Raw genomic sequence first — 23,360 nt, forward strand, 5'->3', positions numbered from 1 at the left:
CGATTTAAAATAATATTTTGTTGAACGTGCTTTCGGACAAGATTTTCAAGAAAATATTTTGGAGATAACCGTAATATCGAGTTTCAACTGTATTTTCAAATTTAAATGCATCGGTCAAGTCGCAAACCGAAACTGGCGACAAGCCTTTTTGTTGCCTTCAGACATTGTCTAACTCTTTGGTATATGTCATCACTAACTTCTTTTCCAATTTCTATATTGTTAGAGAGAAATCGCCACTAGTTATGGTTCTCTTTCCGCAGTCATCTGGAGTGAGATACAGCAGGGCGTTCAGCATGAAGTCACAAACAAAATGATTGTACCTCTATGAGTTGCGAATATCAAATAATGAAATAAACTCCCAGTTGCCGAACTTATTATCAGTTTGTGTATATGATAAAGTCGTCTCTAAAAAATCGAGCATGTAGTTTAAGTGATGGTAGAAATAGCATGTATTTATAACTTTGCACGTGTTCATAAACATACTTTGTTATAACAGGAATAATTCTGATGTTTCCAAGCTGTTGTAAAATAAATTTTATATCTAATATTTACAAAACAGATTTGCTGCATCAATAATATTATTTACGCGTACTTATTAAATTCAAGGATAGTGGGCATACATCAAATATACCCTATGCCGTGAATCGATCCGTCCTGTTATGATATACCACACAGTTAGAAAGGTACGGCTATGCTTATTTACCATGATGCGATTACAACGTGTTGCATTGTTTGTTGGCAATCATAAAATCTGCGTATATGTTTTGACCATAAAAGTTGAAGACTTTCAAGACAAAGTTTCGGGTGTTGATGGTAAGTACTAATTTATTTTAGAATAAGTTTAATAATTTTAGTAAATTGATTTTTTTCAATGTGAAGAACACATCCAATTCTTTTTTGTTTCATAATGAAATCTTTAATTACATTTTAATGCATCGGATACACAAGTTGCTTCATATTATCTATGTTGACCTAAATGAAAATTTAGATCGTAGGTCCGTCTATAAATTTAATGAATTGTTTAAAGAACTTGGAAACGTCAGACATTTTGCATGGCAAAATTCTGAATTCTTCTCAATATAACTATGAAACAAAATAGCCGGACGTTCGTTCGTTGTTCGTTTTTCGTTGTTTCGTTCGTTCATTCATTCATCCTTTTAATCATGAAAAGAATAAATAGTTCAAACAATTATTTATTTATTAATTCAATTACTGTCGACAAAACGTTTCAATCACCAACTGATTTGATAAGAAAATGACCTTGTATGAGTTATTTAAAACAATGTTCAAAATGTTCAGATCCACACATTGTTTCAACAATATCTTTGGTGTTACACTATAATAGAATTTTAAGGAAGAAGCATGAACCTACAGATATATAGAGTTTTATTTGGTACAAGTAAATTATTCAACGGTTCTTTAAAAATGACTTCTAAAGGTTTGCTTTTTAGATTTTTATACACGAGCATTTTTGTGTTTTACTTGCCATGCCTTTTCGTTTCCATTACATATGTTAGAGATTCACCTGGAGGGGATTACTTTTATTTACACTGTTCCGTGTCTTTGGAACACGGTGGGGGTAAGAGTGAGGTTGGGTGCGCACCATACACCGGTTTAAGCTCCCCAGTGGTGTTTTTGCCACTGACCGTTCCAAGGCGGTGCCCCACTGTGTCCATTGTTTGTTCGTATTGTCCTCTTGTGTTGGCTTTGTATGTGTGCGCGTGTATGTGTGTGTGTGTTCCTTTGTTTGTTCGTTTTGTCCTCGTGTGTTGGCTTTGTGTATGTGCACGTGTGTGTGTGTGTGTGTGTGTGTGTGTGTGTGTGTGTGTGTGGTGTGCACGTCTGCGTGCTGTAGGTTTCGTCTTTGGGAGGCTGCGATTTTGGTACGTGGCATTCCCTGTTTGATATTTGTCTTTGTTTTTTTTTTAGCCTGTTATGTACATTAATTCATTAACAAATTTGAATCATAGAGAACATTCATGAATTAATATTGAGTAAAATTGGTTGTCTTAGCGTCCTCTTATATTGTATAGAATGATTGTAAGCAGTTTTGACACGTATAATCTAACCGTAGTCTTATATCGAAAGAAAAGAAAATACAACGTTATTAGGAAAGTTTATAATATCAAATATTACATGATTTTTTCCATATACATATTTTGGATGATAGTTTACACTATCCATTATCTGAGTTAGCATGCCTGCTATTAACAAATGAATTTAGTTTAAGGCAACATCACAGTTGATTTAATAATCATTATCTGAGATGTAAATTTAAAAATTCAAAGGAAAAATAATACGAAAAAAATGTGCGACACCAACCATTTTACATTTATTAAAACAATTATCCAATATGCCAGAAAAGAAAAGGTTAAAAAGTTAATATGTAAGCTATCAACAAAAGAAAAAAAGTTTTAGTTAGTATCAAAGTAGTTTTAATAAGCATTATTGTTAGTGAAATAATATGTAATTTTGAAAGCTTTAGTAATAACTTGCCTTAGGAGCCAAAGTCAAGTAAAACCCACATCAGTACTGTTGAATAAATTAGAGCTTTTCCTCTTTGTATATGCGAAATTCGAAGTGTTTTATTTTTCATAACAATTACTGTTTCATATACAAAAGCAGCAGGTGATAAATTTCATTTTTTGTAAAATGTTTTTCATTTCAACATTTATATTTTCAAGTTTTTATTAATTAAACGTAATTGTTGGTACAGGCTTTATGGGTAGGGTTGTCTAATGTATTTCTTTCTTTTCTTCAAAAATTTTCTGTAATGACACAATTAACAATTTTTTTTTAAAACCATTTAAGGCTTTAAGCCGTGGTATTCGCAATAATATGAAATTTAGCTTAAATTAAGTTGTTTAAAAGTTATTATTATTGTTGTCGTTGCTTTTACTGTTTTAATTATTCTTATCATTATTATTGTTATTATTATTATTAAATATAAATATGCAATTTCCATGTGGATATACCATCTATTTTCTGTTATTACTTCAAGAAGAGAATTAAATCAATTCATGAAATTTGTCTTTTTTAGTTACAGTAAAGTTCTTAAGCTCTCTGTTGAAAGAAACCCGAGCTTAATGACTGATACATTTGAATAAGCGTCTAAGATTGCTTTTGTAAGTTCCTAATGCCATACATTAATAAAGTTATTAATACAGCCATACATATGAACAGATACTACAAAAGGTACGAAACTCGACGTTTATTCCAGGTTCAATACAATGCAAAGGTTCATACTTGATCAGAAAAATCGCTTTATCTATATGATATTATAATGTCATGGTGTTTCTTTTGGACTGTTTTAATTCCATTTCTCTCACCAAACATCGAAATCATGGTGGTGAAAAGCAGAAATGCTATGATTTAAACTGGAAACTAAGTTGTGGAAAGCCAAAAGTCATTACCATGAAAGTGTAAGTCGTAATCACGATAATGGTAAAAGCACGCAACCACAGGGATAAAAAATGCTATCCAGCTTTAAACATTTATCATCATTGATTCTATTTCAGCATTTTTGTTTTCATTAGTGTCGATTAGACTTCATTTTTGTAGTTTGATTTTCATTATCATTGTTTCGGCTTTTATGTGTGTAGTTCGATTTTACCATTGTCTTTCACTTATTACGTTTCGGCTTTTTTCGTCATCCGGCGTAGCTTTGACTTCCAACACAGTTGTTTCAACTTTCTGTTGCTCATTGGCAATGCAATCTCAGAATTGATAACTGTATCTCAAGATACTTTAAAGGTATTATCTTTCTTTTGATTTATGGTTATGATTGATGTAGTAACAAATATTGTCAAGAATTAAATGACATATGCAAATGAGAATCGAAGCAGAAAATAAAAACTATGATGATGAATTAAAGTCGAACCAGTTTTAATGAAATTTGATTATTTAACGACTGACATATTGAAAGAATAATTTTACAAGCGATGTAGAATATGCGTTTTGACTGGTCGTAATTCATATTTATATTTTGTACAATAAAAACTTAAATATAAAGAGCATTTCAACTATAAATAAATCAAATAGTAATTGTAAATGATTTTTGACTGTATCCACATGCATATACGAGGAAATACTTATAAAATACAGATACAAAGGAGAAAAGTATTATAGTAATTTTGTAATTGAAATTTTAAATGCAAAATAATGATTTTTTACCGTTTTCAACAATACTTTCAGATCAAAGATAACATATATTTATTATAAGTATAATGTGTAATACAATATATACGTATCAACAATCATCATAACTAACAACACCTATGTCAATATTTCATTTGAAATGCCCCTGAAATTCTATATAAAACGATACATTATGTCCGCAACAAAGTTCTAACTCCAGAAAAAATAATTTGGACATCAATTAACAGCAAATGTGTGCCTGTAAATTTCAGATAGATGATGTATACAAAGTTTCAATTCAGATGGATTGAAACATTCAAAAACGTAGAGTATAGAATATTCTGATGAAGCTGTGATGCTTCAAAGTCTGAAAAGGTCTGAACTCAATAGAAATTTGTCTGACTTTACAGTCCCGGCAAAAATGCTTCCATCTTCTGCTTTGTAACCAAAGCATACGTTCTGTAGTTCTAGCGAAACCGTAAATAACCTAAAAAATGGATATCGTGCTTTGCAAATTTGCATGCATTGGCAATCTATTGATAAAAAATAACTTAATCGTGTTTTCTTCCTACAACTTGCTTATATGTGCTGGAAATGGCAAAATTATCATTACATCTAAAAAGAAGACGACAATCTGCCTCTAAAACATACAAACATAAAAATGCATGGACATACACTGTTCTTCTATTATGACAATTAACCTTTCAAAGACACATCTCAACCTAGAAAACCGCTTTTTCCTACAACATGAAAGTTTTGAAAGTTATTCTAATTATGACGGTGGACAATTCTGGCCTTCCCAAAATAATGTTCTTTTACAACTACATCTGTAAAATTATTATTCAGTCAATCTCTAATCAGAAGAGAAAAAAACATGAGTTTATAACTACAGTAAAAGGTCTTGTCTGAACTCAGTTTTATGTCTATGATACCGGCAACAATAAAATAAGTTAAAATCACCTGTTTGAATAAATGCCATCATAATTGTGATCAAAAATACTGTACGTCTAACAAAAATTGAAAAAAAAAGTTGTCTCCCTTCGACACAGTTTGCTTTTAAGCAGAAATACAAATCGGAAAATATTATGTGGGCTGTAATTAAGTAAACAATGATGACTGGCTTATCAAGAATGTTTGCAATGGCCACAGTCGTAGGTAGAACTTTACAACAATCGTAAATAGGTTAAAAAGCATTTCTCAGTGAATAAATGACATGTGCTTTACTTTTACATTAGTTTTTACGCCAGTCACTTCTAGTTTCAAAGAAATTGCAGAAAGGCACATTTTGTCATATTCTTGAACTGTTCTTTTTACATAACAACAACATTTATAGCCAGAGCCATCAATTTGAATAACGTTATCCATGTACTACGTTTCATGACAAAATATGTTGTACTTTAAAAGCCACCGCAGTACATCACTTCGTATGGCTGACATATTGATAGGAATGCGGGGCAAACCCATAAGATCCCTCCGGCTGTTGTGGAGGGATTACAAGTATTATACATGTAATACAAATAACATATAGTAAAACATAAAAAAAGACCCTTTTCAATGTGAAACAAATGATAAAGTTTTCGCTATGATGAACATAAACAGAATTTAATAAGCCAACTTTTAGCCGTGGCCATGGAAACAAAAAGAGATCAACAGCATTTAAATTGTCATTCTGTGCTTTTGATTCCAATATAAGATATATTTTATCTTATGTTTTTTATCTTTAATTGTTTCTTGTGTACGAATGTATGGGAGTTTTGGCGACCGTATTTCGGCCATTTTGAAAGATATCAAATGGGCCTCATAAAAATATGTCTCATGTTTTGATTAAATTTGAGCCAAATTTGGTGTTTTTTACATTTACTGAAGTATTTACGAATTGATCGTGCTAATAAGTAATAATTTCCATAGCTTCGAAATCACACATACTAGTATTCAAATGAAATATATGTGTGTTTTATAAATGAATTACAAGATTTAGCGTACCAAATGGTTCCTTCTAGCGCATATTAAATATTCTTTTTAAGGGATCTGTTTTAGCATCCTATTACAGATGTTTAATAAATTAAAACAAGTTTTATAAATTTGTTTTGTTAGTTTACGCGCAGTCTTATCTATTTAAAACATCTAAAGTTATTTCAAATAAACATATATCTAACTTATTATAATAATTAAACACCTTCTACCTAAATGTTATATAAGCGGACAATAAATCATAAAGACCATCATTCTATCAAAACATCGGGAATCCTCTGTCAAACCATTCCCTAGTGGCAAAGATCGAAAATTGGCCGTGTGTTAGCCTCTTTGTCATACTTAAAGTTTTACATAGCAATACATGGACAGAAAAGTGCTGCCAAACACATTTAATTGCATCGCATGATTGATGCATCCAACTCCAGAACGACATAATACACTCTGGGACCATTAAACTTAACTGGAAAAAAGGGGTTATATACGAGCCGGTAGTTACAATCTAATGTTTACAAAAAAATACGGCTTGATTCTGATAAAACTACTTACCTTAAGGCAAGAAAAACAAAGTTTGAAATAATTATATCGCTGAATAAAGTGAAAAGAATGCATTGTACAATTCTGGATAAAATCAAGGGATGTAATTGAAATGTTGTAAAAACGGCGACGGTGCGTAGAGTGTAAACAAGCGAAAAAATCTCGAACTACTTTTTAGGTGCAGTATGTTTTGATAGTTATACTTAACGTCAAATAATATAGTTGATATTAAATGAAATTTGTAAAAAACATCCTTTGGAGGCAAAGAATAAAACCAAGCAAAACAATAGCAGATTTTATTTTTGCGGGAGTCTATTTTCAGATGATGCATATTCGTACAAGTTAAATTTAGGAGTTATATGATTTAACCTATGTTATTGTTTCTTGAAGGTCTGTTATTACGTAGCTGTATTTCGTTAAAGATTGACTTGAAGATGCGTAAACAGACATTGGCAAAGAGGCTATTTGTAATGAATATGCATGAGTCCAAGATGGTGGCGCACTACTTGAATTCGGATGCCTTTGATGAGACCCTTGTATGTATTACCTGCTCAGTCAAGAGTGACATGTTCACCATAAGTGTTACTTCTCTTGAGAATGAACAATTAATCAAGTCCATTTGATAATTTAAAAAGTTTGATTAAATACGTTATAATTTAAAAAAAATCAACATTTAAACAATGTTTTCACCCTATGGGGTATCAACTGTTCAAATACTTTATAGTTTTCACTCTGTCTTATTAACGTTTTGACCTTAAGGCCATTATAAACAACACAAATCTCGAATAGTTCTTTACATCATGACGTTCTCTCAGTGCAACATAAATGAAATTCAAATACGGAACTAACGTAACGTTGTATGACATCACTGTCAAGTCCCACTAAAAACTGAAACACATTAACGATTTACAGGGAATGTCAATAGTTATCTGGTTAATATGAAAATATATAAGTTTGCGTCTTAAATGGAAAGTATTTGGAACACATAAAAATATACTGATGAATGTCAATCGTATGAAAAGCTTCCAATTTGATATACACAGGTCATGACAAAGAAAAAGCAATCAATACACATCAACTTTAGAAAAATGTAGAAATATATACTAAAATTATATATACAAAAAAAGAGTAGATGAAGGCAAAAAAAAACATATTGATAAAATTTTGCATTCAACCATCAAGAAAGTACTCAAAAAGCACTTTGTTAACAGTATGGGATCACCTACAATTAAAACTGCAAACTAAAAGTAAAATTAACGTATAAAGGGAAAAAATTCAAAAACAGTATTAACATTGAAACACACGTTATAAGGTCTGTAAAATTAAGATCAAAATGTATATGGATGTAATAAATATATGTTAAAGACAGACAGAAAGGACGTATTATATCAAACAAATGAAGAAACATGCTCTTTTAAGGTTGGCATTGACATGCAAAGAAAATTAATATGAAACGTATTTAAAACCAATCTTCTCTCCAGAAAAGTCAAAGTTACTTAAGCTCTTAATAGTTTTAGTTTGCATTATCTCCACAGAACCCAATGTATTGCTTTCGTGTTTAGTCCATTTGGTGCCTCTGTCTGCAGTTCGTGGATCAACACAAGTTCATTAATTTTTTGGTGGTATCAACTTTTCTCTTCCATGTGCCCTTATATTGAAACACCGACATCATCTATGTTATGAACAAGCATATTGAAATGTTCTGCCATCGATTTTGTGCGTTTCAGTCATATGTCCGCTTCATGTTCCCGTAATCACTCTTTTAGTTATATTGACGTTTCACAAACGTATACAGTTTTATCACACAGACTACAGCTTATCTTATATATCAGGCTTCATGCCTAGTAATGTCTGCATTCGCATGTCTCGCTCTGGTACGTCCATTTCGTTGTTAAACCTTCCTCTGTCAATCATGTTACACACCGCGCACTTTACATCTGTGTTTCATGTCGTCTGTTTGGCACTGTCTCATAACCCTATTGTCTTCCCACGTACAAACGGATTAGAAATATTTGTGTCCCTGCAGAACGTCCCCGTGAATTTGTTTCATTCTTTTTTTGATAAACGTAAATATAACAGAGTGAAACTTATCAGAGTCTTGGAAGCTATTTATACCTTAAATTTCTCTTATCTGTTTCTCCGATAATAAGGACTAATTTAGATATTTTTCAAGTAAATTTTCGTAAAATTCTGGGAATTTTGAAAGAGATTAAAACGGTCAGGATACGAGTTATATGACCCCGGGAAGTGCCTACGCCTTTAGTATCATCAACAATGAAATTGGTCCTATCCCTAGGGTGACTATGTCTTAGACTACCTGACAAACGAAATAGAATGTCCTTTGTTTAAACGTAAAGCTGGAGAGACCAAATATCTCGAATATAAAATTTTCCTTTGGCTACCTTGCCTAAATAATTCGTGTACCTATGATTCTGAAATGATTTCAATTGTGAGCTCGAGAATTTCAGTGATCAGGCAAATCACTAAATGTTCCCGTCAGACAATGTCTTTGTATCAACAACATACCAGTCCTATCGTATAGATGCTCGGCTTCTGTCTTCTTAGTTGAAGTTGCAACTCTATATAATTGCCCTGACTCCTGGATGCTCAGCGCCTATATGCTATCACATGTAGCATTCAACTACTATATAGGTATATCCCCGATGCCCTGCCTATGCTTCGGCAATAACGCTGAACCGTCTATAAGCTGGAACTCTCCTACTCTTTGGTAGATTACCAAACTCTGGGTCTCTGTCTCAGGTTTCCGATGCTCAGCCTATATTTGCTTTAGTCTATAGCACTCAACTACCATAAAGGTAAAACTCCTATGCGCCGGCCCTAAAGCTCGAAATATTGTTGAAATTCTGCAACTCTTCTTTAATCTATGAACTTCAAACGTCTTCTTTTTTAATAATTTATCCGCCCTGGCAGGGTAGTTGCAATAACCACCTTCTCAAGGTACTGGGATAAATTATTAGTTGAATCCTCTATGTGTTTTCTTCGATCGCTGGATACCGAATGCCCTCTCTGTCATCCATCAACCTATTTATACCTCAGCAGACGTGCTATTTTTAGAACTTGTTTCTGATTGGTCCAAATTTAAGCATAGCGTTTAACAACGAGTACTTGCTTTATCAAATATCTGGTTCCCTTTAACTTTTGTATATGGCATAATGTGTGATGCTTGGATCCAGCTATCCACATACTGAATCCAAACCAGTTACAAATGACCCAAATTCTATTATTTACAGTAATTCAACAATAATTATAGCATGGAAAGGGAGTCAAGCACTGTCTGTGCTTAATGTGTTACGTTATCAATATATCAAACGTACAAATTATTCTGACAAAAACTATTGGGTTAACTGTGATCGATTTTTAATCATCACGAGCAAAATAAGAATCAAGATAGCACGTTGACCTACAAACGTATTTCTTTTCTAAAAAATCGGGGTTTACAGCACTGCCACTGATGCAGAAATCCCAAGCGTAAAAATACGATAAATACATTTCTCCCGGTTAGAAATCCTATGTAAAACAGATGACAAAGTCAGATATAGTGATTCAATCTCATAGAACAAAGACATATGATTTCTCTGTATAGAGACATATTACCAAAACTCTTGACATCATTACATTTTCCAGTATTAACTGTATGTATGCGTATGCGACTGCGACAATATTGTTATGCATGTATCATTTATGAGGAAAATTGATAAACATTAAATCTAAATGGAAAGAAACATCTTGGATATCAGTATCAAAACGTTTGACCAAAGGCAGAATATGTATTTCCGAAAAATGTAAAGAAATTATAATTACTTATGTTGTTTATCTGCATCCAAAAGTATATGTGACAGGTAACGTAATCGCTAAAATCTTTCATCGTATGTTAGTTCGCCTATTAAAATTTACGCGTTTTGTGATCGCTTTGTTTCTGCGAAATGTTATGGATGCGAAACAATCTCAAACCTTGAGAAAACGTTCAGCTTTCATTGGTAGTCAGAGCTGAAAAGCTGTTCCGGGATATATGTCCATGAGATAAATTACTATAAAAAAGTAATTTGTTTCAATTAAAATATGATAATTCTATCAAATAAATCAGCTACAAAAATGTATATAATTTTGTGACCCTTGTTATAAGTAGGATAGCTAACCATAGTAGTAGGCACCAGTATCAGTACTTTATATGATTCTAAGTATGGGTACCATATCACAACTCACACTGTACCATAGTAATTTAAGGGGCAATATAGGGACATCCGAGGAGCAGAGATGTAGGGCTTCCCAATAAATATGAAAACATAACATTAATAAAATTCATAGTCCACCTAGGAGACAGTAACTACTGTTGTTATTGATGACGTTGTTGCTGATCTTGTGGTATAAAGTTCGACTGTGAGTCTATAGCTTACTGGATAGTGTATTGAGGTACCTATGTAAAACAGATTGACGATTCTGTTTTTTATTTTTATTTTTTTTTTGTGGATAGGGTCTGATGACATGTGTTGCCTCATTGACTTCTTATAATAAAGTTTTGGTTGAAGGTAAGATACAAGAAGTACCTGAAAAGTAGTGACAAGTAGTGGCAACAGTCCAGTAGTTTCTCAATTTATCGTAAGCCAACAAGTGTGGCATTTCAATTGACAGATTATTGACATGTCTGTCCATATGACCGGTAATTACAAATAAAATCATATTCAAAAGCACATTTAATTAGTAGTGGTATATCAAACTGCCTGAAAATAATCTAGCTGCAAGTCTTGCGAAAAGCAGAGGACGCATATAAGATACGTGGACTGCTTGGCATTGGCGCATCTTAAATTAAAGCCGACTTTGACAAAGTAAGGGGACAGTGTGCTGTCATACAGTACTATTGCCCGATTGGCATCTCTCTTAAAAATGAAGAAGCAGCACCAAAAGATGAGGCCCGTCCTGGGCGGACTCTGACTGCTGTGTCTAACAAAGACATATATGTTGTGAAAGTAATAATCGAGAAAGATTAACAGTGGAAAAGATAGGAGAAATGTTTGTCTTTAATTCATCAGTGTTTTTTTATTTTAAAAAGAAAGGCTAAACCTGCGAAAGGTCTGTGCATGCTGAATACTGCATTTAATAACCCCTGAGCCAAAGAGGGAGAGGTCAGAAAATGCATCCGGCCTGCTCGTCAAAGATAAAGTCAAGCAATCTAGATGTTTCAAAGTAATGATACGCACACACACACACATACACGCACACACACACACACACACACACACACACACACACACACACACACATACACACACACACACACATATATATATATGAAACTAATCTTATTGGGTTAGTGGACTTGCTGTGGCATGTGCGTGTTCGTTTTTACTGCTAGGCGCTTTGCCGTAATTGGTCTGGTATATTGTGGTGGTGATTTAGTTCGTATAAATTCTCTCTACTATATAATAATTTATAATGCGAACTTGTATCCTAGCGGATCTCACGTATGGGAAAGTCAACTGTTGTGAATATAGTTATATCCCTTAATGCAATTTATCTATATATATATATTCAATGTATCCTCGAGATCCAGTTAACTTTCAGAGAGATAAAATATAGCCTCTCTGGTCCCAATCAGTTATAAAGACTAAAAAGTCACTACTGATTTGTGAGACATGAAAACAAAGATTTGAGTATATATATGCAAATGTTGAACCAGTACGAATGAGTAGTACAATTCGGGCTCGTATATAAAGAAGCGTCGAAACTAATATTATTGGGTTAGTGGACTTGCTGTGGCATGTGCGTGTTCGTTTGTACTGCTAGGCGCTTTGCCGTAATTGGTCTGGTATATTGTGGTGGTGATTTAGTTCGTATAAATTCTCTCTACTATATAATAATTTATAATGCGAACTTGTATCCTAGCGGATCTCACGTATGGGAAAGTCAACTGTTCTGAATATAGTTATATCCCATTGAGTTCGTACATTTTGCTTTATACGCAATGTTGCTTAAAAGTTGCGCGCAATTACAGATCACTACTGGCCTAAGAAATCTTTTTCAGGAATACGTCATCCGACTTGGTGTTCGAAGAAAGCGATAAAATGCAAAGAGAAATAGGTAGGCCTTAGGCCTTCTTGATAAAATATGGAGTGGAGTTGCCTAGCCTGCTGTATAGAGTCAGACGTAACAACTTGTACCAGGACATGACTAAGTCCAAACCAAACGCAGCTAAATTTAAAAGTTATTATAAAATTCTATCTTAGCATATTTTCAGCTAGATTTTAAAGACAAGATCCCTTGGAAGACCAACGGGACGAAAACACCTTATATGTCTATGTTTTTTAAACTTTTAAAATGATGCAACTATAAAGATACCAACAAATATGCAACAGTGTTTATCATTTCCAATGTTTTATCACTTTTGCTGTTTCTGCTTGGATTCATACACATCTTACCACCAGTTTTTCGTTTGGGTATAAAATACCACCTTTTCTCCGTCTTAGCCTACTTTTCATCGTTTCTCTTTTTTTGTAGAGTATCGACGTTCTGAATCTCTACAATATTGTCACGTGAAGCATTTGGTATGATAAGATTCATTGTCCTCTGTTTACACTATTGTTTCAATGCCAAATATTTCTGCATACGTCTTCCGTTCTTCTGTGAAATAAAGAAAAGAACATTTAAGCAGTGAAATCTGAATGTTCTAAGAGGAAACACATTTGCTGTAAAAGCCAAAGCCAAATAGCTTTTCCTTGATGATTTTGATGATCTTGTCTGTTGGTAGTACCTGGAATAACCAAACCATGCGTTCAGTTTTCTCAAAGTGTACACACAACATTGTAAAGTGAACCTTATAGAAAGGGAGTAAAGAAATACAAATATACCACCATTTAGTCAATAACAATATCGCCTATTCAATCAAATAGTGCTGTGGATACGGATGTTATGAATACTGTGTTGTTTGTTATAATAATAATAATTATTATTATACCATATTTATATAGAAGTATTTTCATGAACATGTACACATTGAAAAGTGCTATACAGAATAAATTGCAAGCAATACAAACAAATACGCATGCAAGAATAAGGCATTCCACGTTAACAAAACTCATGAAAGTAAAACATTTAGATAAAACAAGACTAACATGCAAACATATTTAAAAGTATTTAAGTGACCATAGGATAAGATAAGGATTAGAAACTGTTCCACGCTGTTTTATGAAGAAGAAAAAACATCAATGTATCGGTCAGTTAACGAAATATTATACAAAAAAGGGTTTTAGCAGGCTTTTGAAAGCAGCTAGCGTGTTAACTCCCCTTATCTTGACGGGAAGGGAGTTTCAAAGCTTTGAAGCAGTGAACGAAAAGCTTCGATTGCCATACATCATGGTTTTAGTTTTTGGCATAACCAGTGACAGCGTGTCTAGTGATTTAAGGCTTTTGACCGCTTTATATCATAACCCTAACATAGGCAGGGGACTGATTGTCTAAAGCGGGGTGCGGGTCAGAACCTTGTACTGCACCCTGTCTTTTACTGGCAACCAATGAAGCTCCTTCAGAACCAGTGTTATGTGATTTCAACGGGGCGTCTTAGTGATGGCTCGAGCTGCCGTGTTCTAGAAATGTTGCAACTTGTTACGTGTGCTGTTTGAAATACCACTTAACAAGGCAATACAGTAGTCTAACCGTTAAGTAACCAAGCTGTTGATAAGGTCTTTGTAGCATCACTGGTAAGATACCGTCTGATGTGACCTATTCTGCGAAGTTGTGCGTATCGAGTCCGGCACATGGAGTTGACCTTATACTCCATTTCATACTCTTGTCAAATGCTGCACCAAGATTCCGAACATATTTTGTGGATTTTATCACAAGGAACCGACTTTCACAGAGACGTCATCAATGTGCTTAGAGTTAAGCTTTGATCTGAATATCATTACTTTCGTTTCATCAGAATTGAGCTACAGCATGTTGCAATGCATCCACGAGACAATTTAAGTCAGACAGCTCTCAATGCAGCGCAAAGCCTAACTTTTGGCCACAGCCTCTATCGGCTTCAAGGATAGGTCTAATTGAGAGACATCGGCCTAGAAATGATGCAGAAGTCAATGAGATCTGCATTTGTTAATGAATTACAGTGTGCCAAAGGGATCAGTGCTTGGTCCAAAGAACTATATCATGTATACTAAGCCCGTGGGTGTCGAAAGCTGCAGACAGATGGAGTAGGACGAGGACTGTTAAAGATTTTTGAAGTTATTCTTCCATTTATGTCTTTCTCAGGATGACATCATCCGTTGTTAGTACATTTTCTAGCTTTGAAATTATTTGGTGTTGCTGTGATCTAATATCTTGCGTTGCATCTTTTGCGGTTTTGAATTGTTTCTTTTAAGGGTTTTTTTTCTAGGTGTTAAATCTGCGCTTGTATGCGGTTCGCTTACACTGCTAAAGTCACTGCGTGATCTTTTTATCACTGTCCTTCCATGCATACTTTCTGCCATTATTTAGAATAGTCTTGTATCTCTGTTGTATCTCGTAATAAAGTGTTACAGATCTTTGCAAGGGTTATTATTGTAAATAATTGAATATTATCACTTTCTTTGAAAGATAAATCCCTACAATTCTTTTTCCATAAAGTTATATAAAATGAAGGACTCTTAGTCTGAGTTATATATAAGATTTCTTTTTGACGCGTACTAAAAGTCGATTGATCCTTTTCGCAATATGTTATTGAAGTATTTTGTTAATTGTAGATTAAACAAGGCTTTCAAGTGCCCCTACATAAATTCGCACGAATAAGATGTATGGATGTCGACACTTAAAAAGCATATTTAACAAAAGCAAGTGTACGCTCCTGATAGCTGTTGTCAGTACAGGTAATAATTTAAAGCATACACTTTAATTCCGTCTTCGTTTGTTCAAATATATATATCAGTATCTTTACAGTAGCATACGGCAACTGACTAGGGCGACTGCTTCAGCAGAAAGTTGGTAATGTAAGTAGAAAAATAGTGCAAGATACAGAGCACGTTTTATTCTAGAAGCTTCCCTGATTCTTTAGAGTGCGAGGTGTAAAGCAACATTAAAAGGGACTGTTGACAATATGCTAGATGTTTTAGATAAGAGGAGTGAGGTCTCAAATGCTGGTTTTCTAATCAGACAGTAATACCACTAGACAACTGCCTCCGCTCTGAATTCCGCCTTACGAGCAGCCCAAAATAAAGATCTAACGATAATGTAATGGAAAGTTCAACGTAAGTTTTCACCCATTCCAGTGGACAATATTTTTAAATTTGTCACTTTGGCCGACATTTTGCTCGACATTTGAAAATGATTCCTGAATTGTATTTGTAAACAATCGAAGGTTGCAGTCAGCAAGACACACATGTTACTTAAGTCGTACATGTTAATCATTTTATTTTTACATTCACTCATTATGTCTTGTCGAATTAGAGTAAGTCATATTTCATTAATTTTCGAGAGGAAATCGTTTTGAAAATTCTTTGTTCAAAAGTTTGTGACAATGCACATAATTGAATACTAACGACAAATATAGCTCAAATTCATTTTGTCTTCAGAAATTCAAATCTGCGAATTCATATCTAAAAAGACCTCGTTTACGCTTAACCGCTTGTGATGAAAAAATCTAATGATTAATATAGGGAAAAAAAAGCGAATCAAGCATCGATTATGATTTACACATCCCTTTTTACACACATTCATATACTTACGTTGCAAATATAATTTTGGACTGGATCACATTTAACGCCACGTTTCTCGCCTCATTTTTGCAAGATTGAATAAATAATGTTGGAGAAACATCACTATAGTATGAAAAACAAAAATAAATTAAAAAAATAATGCTATTTATTTTCGTGCATATATCTTTAAAGAGCAAAATATTATTTTGACGTAAGCTTTTTATTGCGTATAATCTATAAAAGAAAATTATATATAGTTAGGTTAACATCAAAAGTCCGCATTACACTTCTATAGTAGATGTACGATTCTTTTTACATAAATCACACGTACACACACAGTGGTATTCATCTTCTATACCGTTCGTATTACATAGCTCACTTTTCTCTTTGGCTAATGAGTGAGTTTAAAATCTAAGCTTGTTTATATTGATTTCTGAAATTATTATTTCAAGCGTTTATAAGAATTTAAGCATCCTAAACGTTTGTTGTATTTCCTCTTGTAACGGTAACGTGCTGTGGAATTAACTTCTTCTCTTCACTGCCCTATAAAAATATGTGCAAATCTTATGTCTATAATTAAACATTCTACATTTACAACGGATATACAAAAGCGTAAACATCATTGAACGCGCTCTCTTGCAACATATTCTTCACATGTGATGATCAGTTATGTATTATTTCCCATGAATCTAATAGATAGTTATAAAACATAGTTTAAATTCAAACGATAACATCTATGATGAAACTGTACTTTCTTATTTGTTTTATCAAATTAGATCAAACTATAGTTATAAAAAGCCATGAAAACATGGCGAATGCGGATATCAAAGACAAACGGGCGACCTGCCTTTCGTTTGAGGTTAGATTTGAGCCAAGTTTGAAGTTCAAAAGAGACTATTTAAGACAACATCTATGATAAAACTGTGATTTTTATTTGTTTTATCAAATTAGATCAATAAATAGTAATAAAAAGACCATGAAAATATGTGATAAATGGTTGGATTTACAACTCTTATTATCACTTTTGCCTTTACTTTAAATGATTTCATTTAAAAAGTGAAAGGAAATATGAAAAGTTCCGCATTTATCGTTTTTCAATTTGACGGATTTCAGTAAACATTGTTACACTGATATTTCTGTGTACTTTACAGGGATTGATAAAACAGGAAGTGTTCTTTTAGCTATCGAATTTTGAATGCGCTTTTGATTATATAAAGATTTATACATAAATATTTAGAGAAAAGATTAAAGATTTGTTTATCATGCACTAATTCATACAAAATAAAACCCTTTATTTTTCAGCAATCATATCTTTGCACCTACAATATGTATCAAGTGAGTATAATTCAATACGAAATACGTTTTCTTATAAAGCTCATGTATAAGTGCGAACTTTTATTTACTTACAATATTCTCTGTTTGTTACTTTATACAGAATTTATTATTCAATCATGCATTTTTAAACCATTAGTATTAATGTTTACTAGGTCAGTCTGCATAAAAAATCTTTGTCGATTAAAGCAAATCAATCTCGAAGGTTGAAAACTAGTTTAGCTAGTCTTCTGATTTCTCTACGAACAATACTAATTGCATTTTACAAGTTTTCTTTCACCTTTTTTACTTGTAAACTTATGTCAGTGGTTATATTCTGAATTACATGTGCAGAGAATGACTGACTCACATTTTGTATGCTTGTTTTCCCCCAAAAATATTCACTTGGCTAGTAATATTGCATGGAGACCTCGGGGGTAAAGAATTATGCCAGATTCCCTATTAATATAATGTATTGTTTCACTAGAATTGTATGTGTATCATTTCAGTACAGACGTTGACAACAGCTAGTAGGAATGCAAGGATAGTAAAGATACTAATCGGTAATAAACTTGGTAAATAAACATCATGCGTAAGAAGCTTAATAGTTTTATGTCCGGGACCAAGACCATTAAAGCCCATTGTTATATATAGATTCTAAGTATTCAGATAGCAAAAAAAAATATGTTTGAAAAACCGACATGCCCCATCATGATGTCATTCCGTGACCACTATGATTTTTGACCTTAGACCAAATATTACCAATAACAAGCTGAATTAAATAATGACCACAAGCTATCACCATATGACATCTGAGGCATATTGGCTTAAGCATTATTCAGTTATCAGTAGGAAATGCAAGGCAGAAAGGCAAACGGACATGCTTTGGCACAGGCAGTAGTTTTCTTTAATTATGGTAATGGCAATTATTTAGATGAAAATTACAATGAACAATTATACTTTTTTCTGTTATGGCAGTTGACAATTATTTAGATGAAAATTACAATGAACAATTATACTTTTTTTCTGTTATGGCAGTCGACAATCAAGAATATTTTTGTGTGGTATATGCAATCTCCTCACACAGCTTACAACTGGAAATAAGCAACCAGACTCGAAGCTGCCAATACCTGTTACTCTGTATCAGCTAGATTATTAAACGACAAATGAAATAGTACAAAAAAAAGAAGAAGCTAATTTTGGTATTGTGTTGTTTCAGATAAGGACCAGGAACATAGTACGGGTGTACCAATAACAATCAAACCAAATGTTAGAAGTAAGTACTCCAACTTAACCTAAACAAATTTTAAACCCTCGGAGTATGCTTTTTCGGGGTTACAAAATTTAAAAATGGTAAAAGTGGTATTTAACGTGATACAGATATAGTTAAAAGTGATAAGTAGCATATATATTTATTTATGAATGACGTTCTAATACAATGCTAGATGAAACATTGGTCTTTCGTGTAAGCACTCGACCGCGGCCTCAGGTCATGTGATGAAATGTAAAATGTTTCATGATATGTCACACAGAACAGTTTTGCTCTCAAAATATGGATAAAACTGCATTAAATTTTAATTGCTAAACTGTCCTATGTGATTTTTAACATTATTGTAAAACAACTCATATTTTTATTCAGTATGCTTTTTAAGTGGTGTTTTAGCTGCCTGAATGAAATTAAACAAAAAAGAAACTGTACTGTGATGTTTCTTTTATTAAAACTAATGGTAAAATGAGTTCTCTGCAAACGTTTTGATATTGGCTATCAGTTTGAAATTTGTCTCTACTTGAGCTTGAGGAGATACCATAAGTTATATAAAATTTATAAAAGACGGCACAGTAAAAATTGTTTAAAAATTGCAAAATAGTGCAAAACATGGTTACCTTTCAGAATATACCAGGCAAAGGCCATTTTGTAAACATTACTCTTAGTGTCCTAACACCTTAAGACAGTTCTAGTAAAATAATAACAATGCGTCTGGGCGGGTTAAGTATTTTTGTCAAAACATATAGAAACCGTGAGACATCAACTAATAAGACAGTTTTTCAACGTCGCTTTTTTCCAAAACACAATTTTTAGTAATTAGGAACTGCATTGAAAATGTTATTTTATAGATCAAAAATAAATTACCTTTTCCGTATTACTTTTTAAATAGTGCTGATTTTAATAAAGTTACCAGATATGTTTAATCATTAATCTCAGACTTATTTTGAAACTATCAAGCATATTAATTTTGATGACGGTATTACCGCTAAAGTCTTTTTTCTGGATACAATTTATGCATTCCATTTATATTTCAACTCAACTGACTAAGAACTTATAGACATTAACACGTGAGATCACTTTGCAGTAACACTAAAATAAACAATACGAACATTATTTTTAGGCACAAGATGCAACCTCGTTCTGATTTCTAATTAGTACTTAAGTATTTACTCAGTAACTTAATAGACCGGTATTTGGTGCTCTGTGCTTCCGATAAATCTACCGCTACCTATTATCTTTTGGATGTGAAAGTTGTCATATTTTGCAAGAACAAATGCTTTAATAGCAAGAAATACTTGAAATACTTGCCCAAAATCAGTAAACTGTACTCAAGTTTAGTTACTTTGCATTGATCTTATATATACATTTACCTTTGAATTATAAAAATACAAAGGAACTAGCAACCATATAATAAAAATAAACAAGTTTGTAATTTCTTCATATTCGAAAAAAAAAATGCTTTTGAAATAACAAACTTAGTTTGGTAAAGATTTAATAAGTGCCTTCAAGAAATTAGGGCTAGAAGTGTTGTTTCAATTATATCTATTATTTTGGGCATTTGTTAATAATACTAATAATGTCAGAAACATAACATTACTTCAAGCATGATGAAAAAGATCAACCACAGTTTAGGCTCAAAGAGTACTATCTTTGATTGATTTTGCGAAATTAATACAGCTGTCACATTTTCTCAGAACTGATAAGTTGGTCAAGACTAATATCATTATTTTAAAAAGCATGATAGAACAATTAATATTGTTGTCATTAATTTCTAAAATATCAGAAATTTGATTCAGTACGGAAACTGCCTAGTTTAAGTACTTTTAGGTGTCACGCATTAAGGTTTATAAGTTTTAGGTTTGCGGGCACTTATAAAACGTGAACTTTGCCACTGTATCCATAATTCACGTAACTTCAAGTTGTATATAATGAAAATGAATGAACCAAGCATGCAGAAAAGTGCTATTAATATTTTCCAAATTTAATGCAATCACCGTGTCCAATCGTCCAAAGAGAAATTGGATAATTAATTTTAATTATTTAAATATAAAACAACAAACACTCTCATGCATGAAGTATCAACACAACCTGACAACATGCTTATCAGTGGCCTGAAGGATTCCTCGGACATATAACCAAAATATATTTCCTGGCAAAGAATTAAAGGCAAGTAGCATTTACGCGCGTGCAACGCTCCTTGCCTATCTGTGCCATCAGCCGAAGAAAACCATCCAGCGAAAAATGCTTATATGTATTCGTCGAAGTTATTGTCGTCCATACACAAGTTTCTTAAATAAATGTGTATACAATTTGCTTCAAATCTTATTCATTTTGTGCAAGAACCTAGCTAGGTCTTTAATGAAAGGAAGTACTAGTTTAACTATGCAATTACCCATTTATCCAATCTGCCGTCTGTACCCAACAATACCCTATAGACATCAGTAGTCTCTTGCATTTGCTTCAGATCAAATAGGCAGCTGTTGGTCATCCAAAAATAACCTCTAAGTCAACAAACATCTATTATGATTATATCTACGTAATCATAACAATATCCTCTGAGCAACAGACAATCTATCCATAATACACATGTGATCATCAAAATGAAACAGTTTATTACTAAGAAACAGTGCGGTTATGTATTTGACTCAGTCCGTGTTCCTCTGATAAAACTAAAACAATTAGTGAATAGTTACTACTTGTGCGTGTAATCAAATAAGCTTGACACATGTCCTGAATACGACGTACTATTGTCCAATGCTCAAACTGTTTCATATGAATGAGAAACAATTGCAACATTCGATGGAAAACTCTACTATAACATTTTGTCTGTTGTACGCAAGCTACATGTAACCATCTAGGGGACGAGAGAATGCTCCAGATTTGAAGTCTATATCGATGCACATCCAACTTAAATACAACAACATAATTATTCTCCAATTCGTAACTATGTGATATACGCAACTTAAATCATCCATACAAAATTCTTCTTCACTTCGTGATAAAGTAGTGTACTTACCTTTAGAATATCCCTACAAAATTAAGGAAAGACAACCGGGCACCATCTCATGTGACAAAACATTTTGAAAATTGAACCATATCTTAATCGAAAACAACTCTTTTAAAGCAGGCGCCAACAACCCCGTCCTGCATCAGATGAACAAGCAATCAGAGATGCGTCAACTGCCCAACATAACAAAACAACAGGGAAATGACAATGTCCTTAGAAACATAACGTTCAATAATCCAAATGTAGCTTATTAGTATATTCATTTCATTTTTCTTAGTTTATTAAAAAACATCGACATGTTACGTGCACAAGAGATTTACCACCGTACCACCTTAATAAGAGAGCCATAATGACCCTGGATCGCTCACCAAATGTTTCAAATGGGATACTGATGCTAAAATATTAGGAAAGTAGGTCAGTAGGTCACATTCATGGTCATTGGAAGTCAGTTTTAAGATTGGTGTACAAAACTATATATGGCATCCAAATTTCATCAAGGCTATATCTTAAAAACAAGAATGTAGATCAGTAGGTTAAGGTCACAGTCAGATGATCCCTAACCACTTGGGGTCATCAGGTAATTATAATTGAACAGTCTAGGAAATATAATCTTTTTTTAAGTATTTCTTTCTATATAACTCATGCAACAGGGCGAGGCCTATTTTCACTCCAGGTGCATGATTTGAAATTTAAACAATCATCGTCATCCACCAGTCAATGCTAAATACCAAATATCAAGGACCTGGTCCTGGAACTTTTAGACAAAATGCATACTTTTGGCAATTCTGGATTTGCAGATTCAGACAAGAGATAAACAATGACTCATGTTTGTTCGAACCATACTGTGAAAGTTATTAACCCCCGAAATGTGCTGATGAATATGGGAATCTCTTGGCCCATTGCCAAGATGTAGGTCCTTAAAGCTCCTCCACATGTATAAATATTGATATGTCAAGTTGGGGCACAAGGATGTGAACAGTATCTTGCATTTTCTCTACTGTTTATGAATACGTTCAATCAAACTGAGCCTGCAACAATGTCATGCTGGGTGACCTTTGTCGTGTTGAATGACCAGTGGCTTTTGACTTGGTTAATATGACATAGACTGCAGGTAAATTTTATAAGGGCGACCTACCTGCACATATATAAACAAATTTAAAACAGTAGCACTTTTCTGCGTGCTAGTTCGTTCATTTCTTTAGATACGGCTTGAAATTGTGTGATTCATGAATACTTGTTATAAGGGCTGCCAACCATAAAAACTGTATGAAATTCTGTATGTAGAATTGTCGGAATATGTTGATGCTTGGTGCTTGAGTTTGGTTGTGCTCAGCCTATGTATAATTGTCCATATTTCATGTGAAACGTTCGGACATTGTGATTTTGTGGTGTTATTTAAATTGGAATATTTAAAACGAACTTTTCTGTGTGCTAGTTCATTCATAATAATATT

The 23,360-nt window shown here is 33.2% G+C and overlaps 1 protein-coding gene across 2 annotated transcripts in view; it reads left to right on the forward strand.

The window, feature by feature from the left end:
• Nucleotides 1-365: 365 nt before the first annotated feature.
• The window catches only part of LOC123566039 (carbohydrate sulfotransferase 1-like), a 46,114-nt gene continuing 23,119 nt past the window's right edge, over nucleotides 366-23,360 (forward strand). The window contains exons 1-5 of one of the 2 annotated variants that reach the window (XM_045359862.2): nucleotides 371-813; nucleotides 15,375-15,497; nucleotides 17,625-17,657; nucleotides 18,143-18,196; nucleotides 18,853-18,909. In XM_045359862.2, coding sequence (XP_045215797.2) covers nucleotides 15,422-15,497; nucleotides 17,625-17,657; nucleotides 18,143-18,196; nucleotides 18,853-18,909 — 220 coding nt within the window. In that variant the 5' untranslated portion in view covers nucleotides 371-813; nucleotides 15,375-15,421. Of the gene's footprint in view, nucleotides 814-15,374; nucleotides 15,498-17,624; nucleotides 17,658-18,142; nucleotides 18,197-18,852; nucleotides 18,910-23,360 lie in introns of both variants that reach the window. The other variant, XM_045359861.2, reaches the window with a different exon arrangement.

This window comes from Mercenaria mercenaria, chromosome 8, assembly GCF_021730395.1.
Source record: "Mercenaria mercenaria strain notata chromosome 8, MADL_Memer_1, whole genome shotgun sequence".
Classification (NCBI taxonomy): Eukaryota; Metazoa; Mollusca; class Bivalvia; order Venerida; family Veneridae; genus Mercenaria; species Mercenaria mercenaria.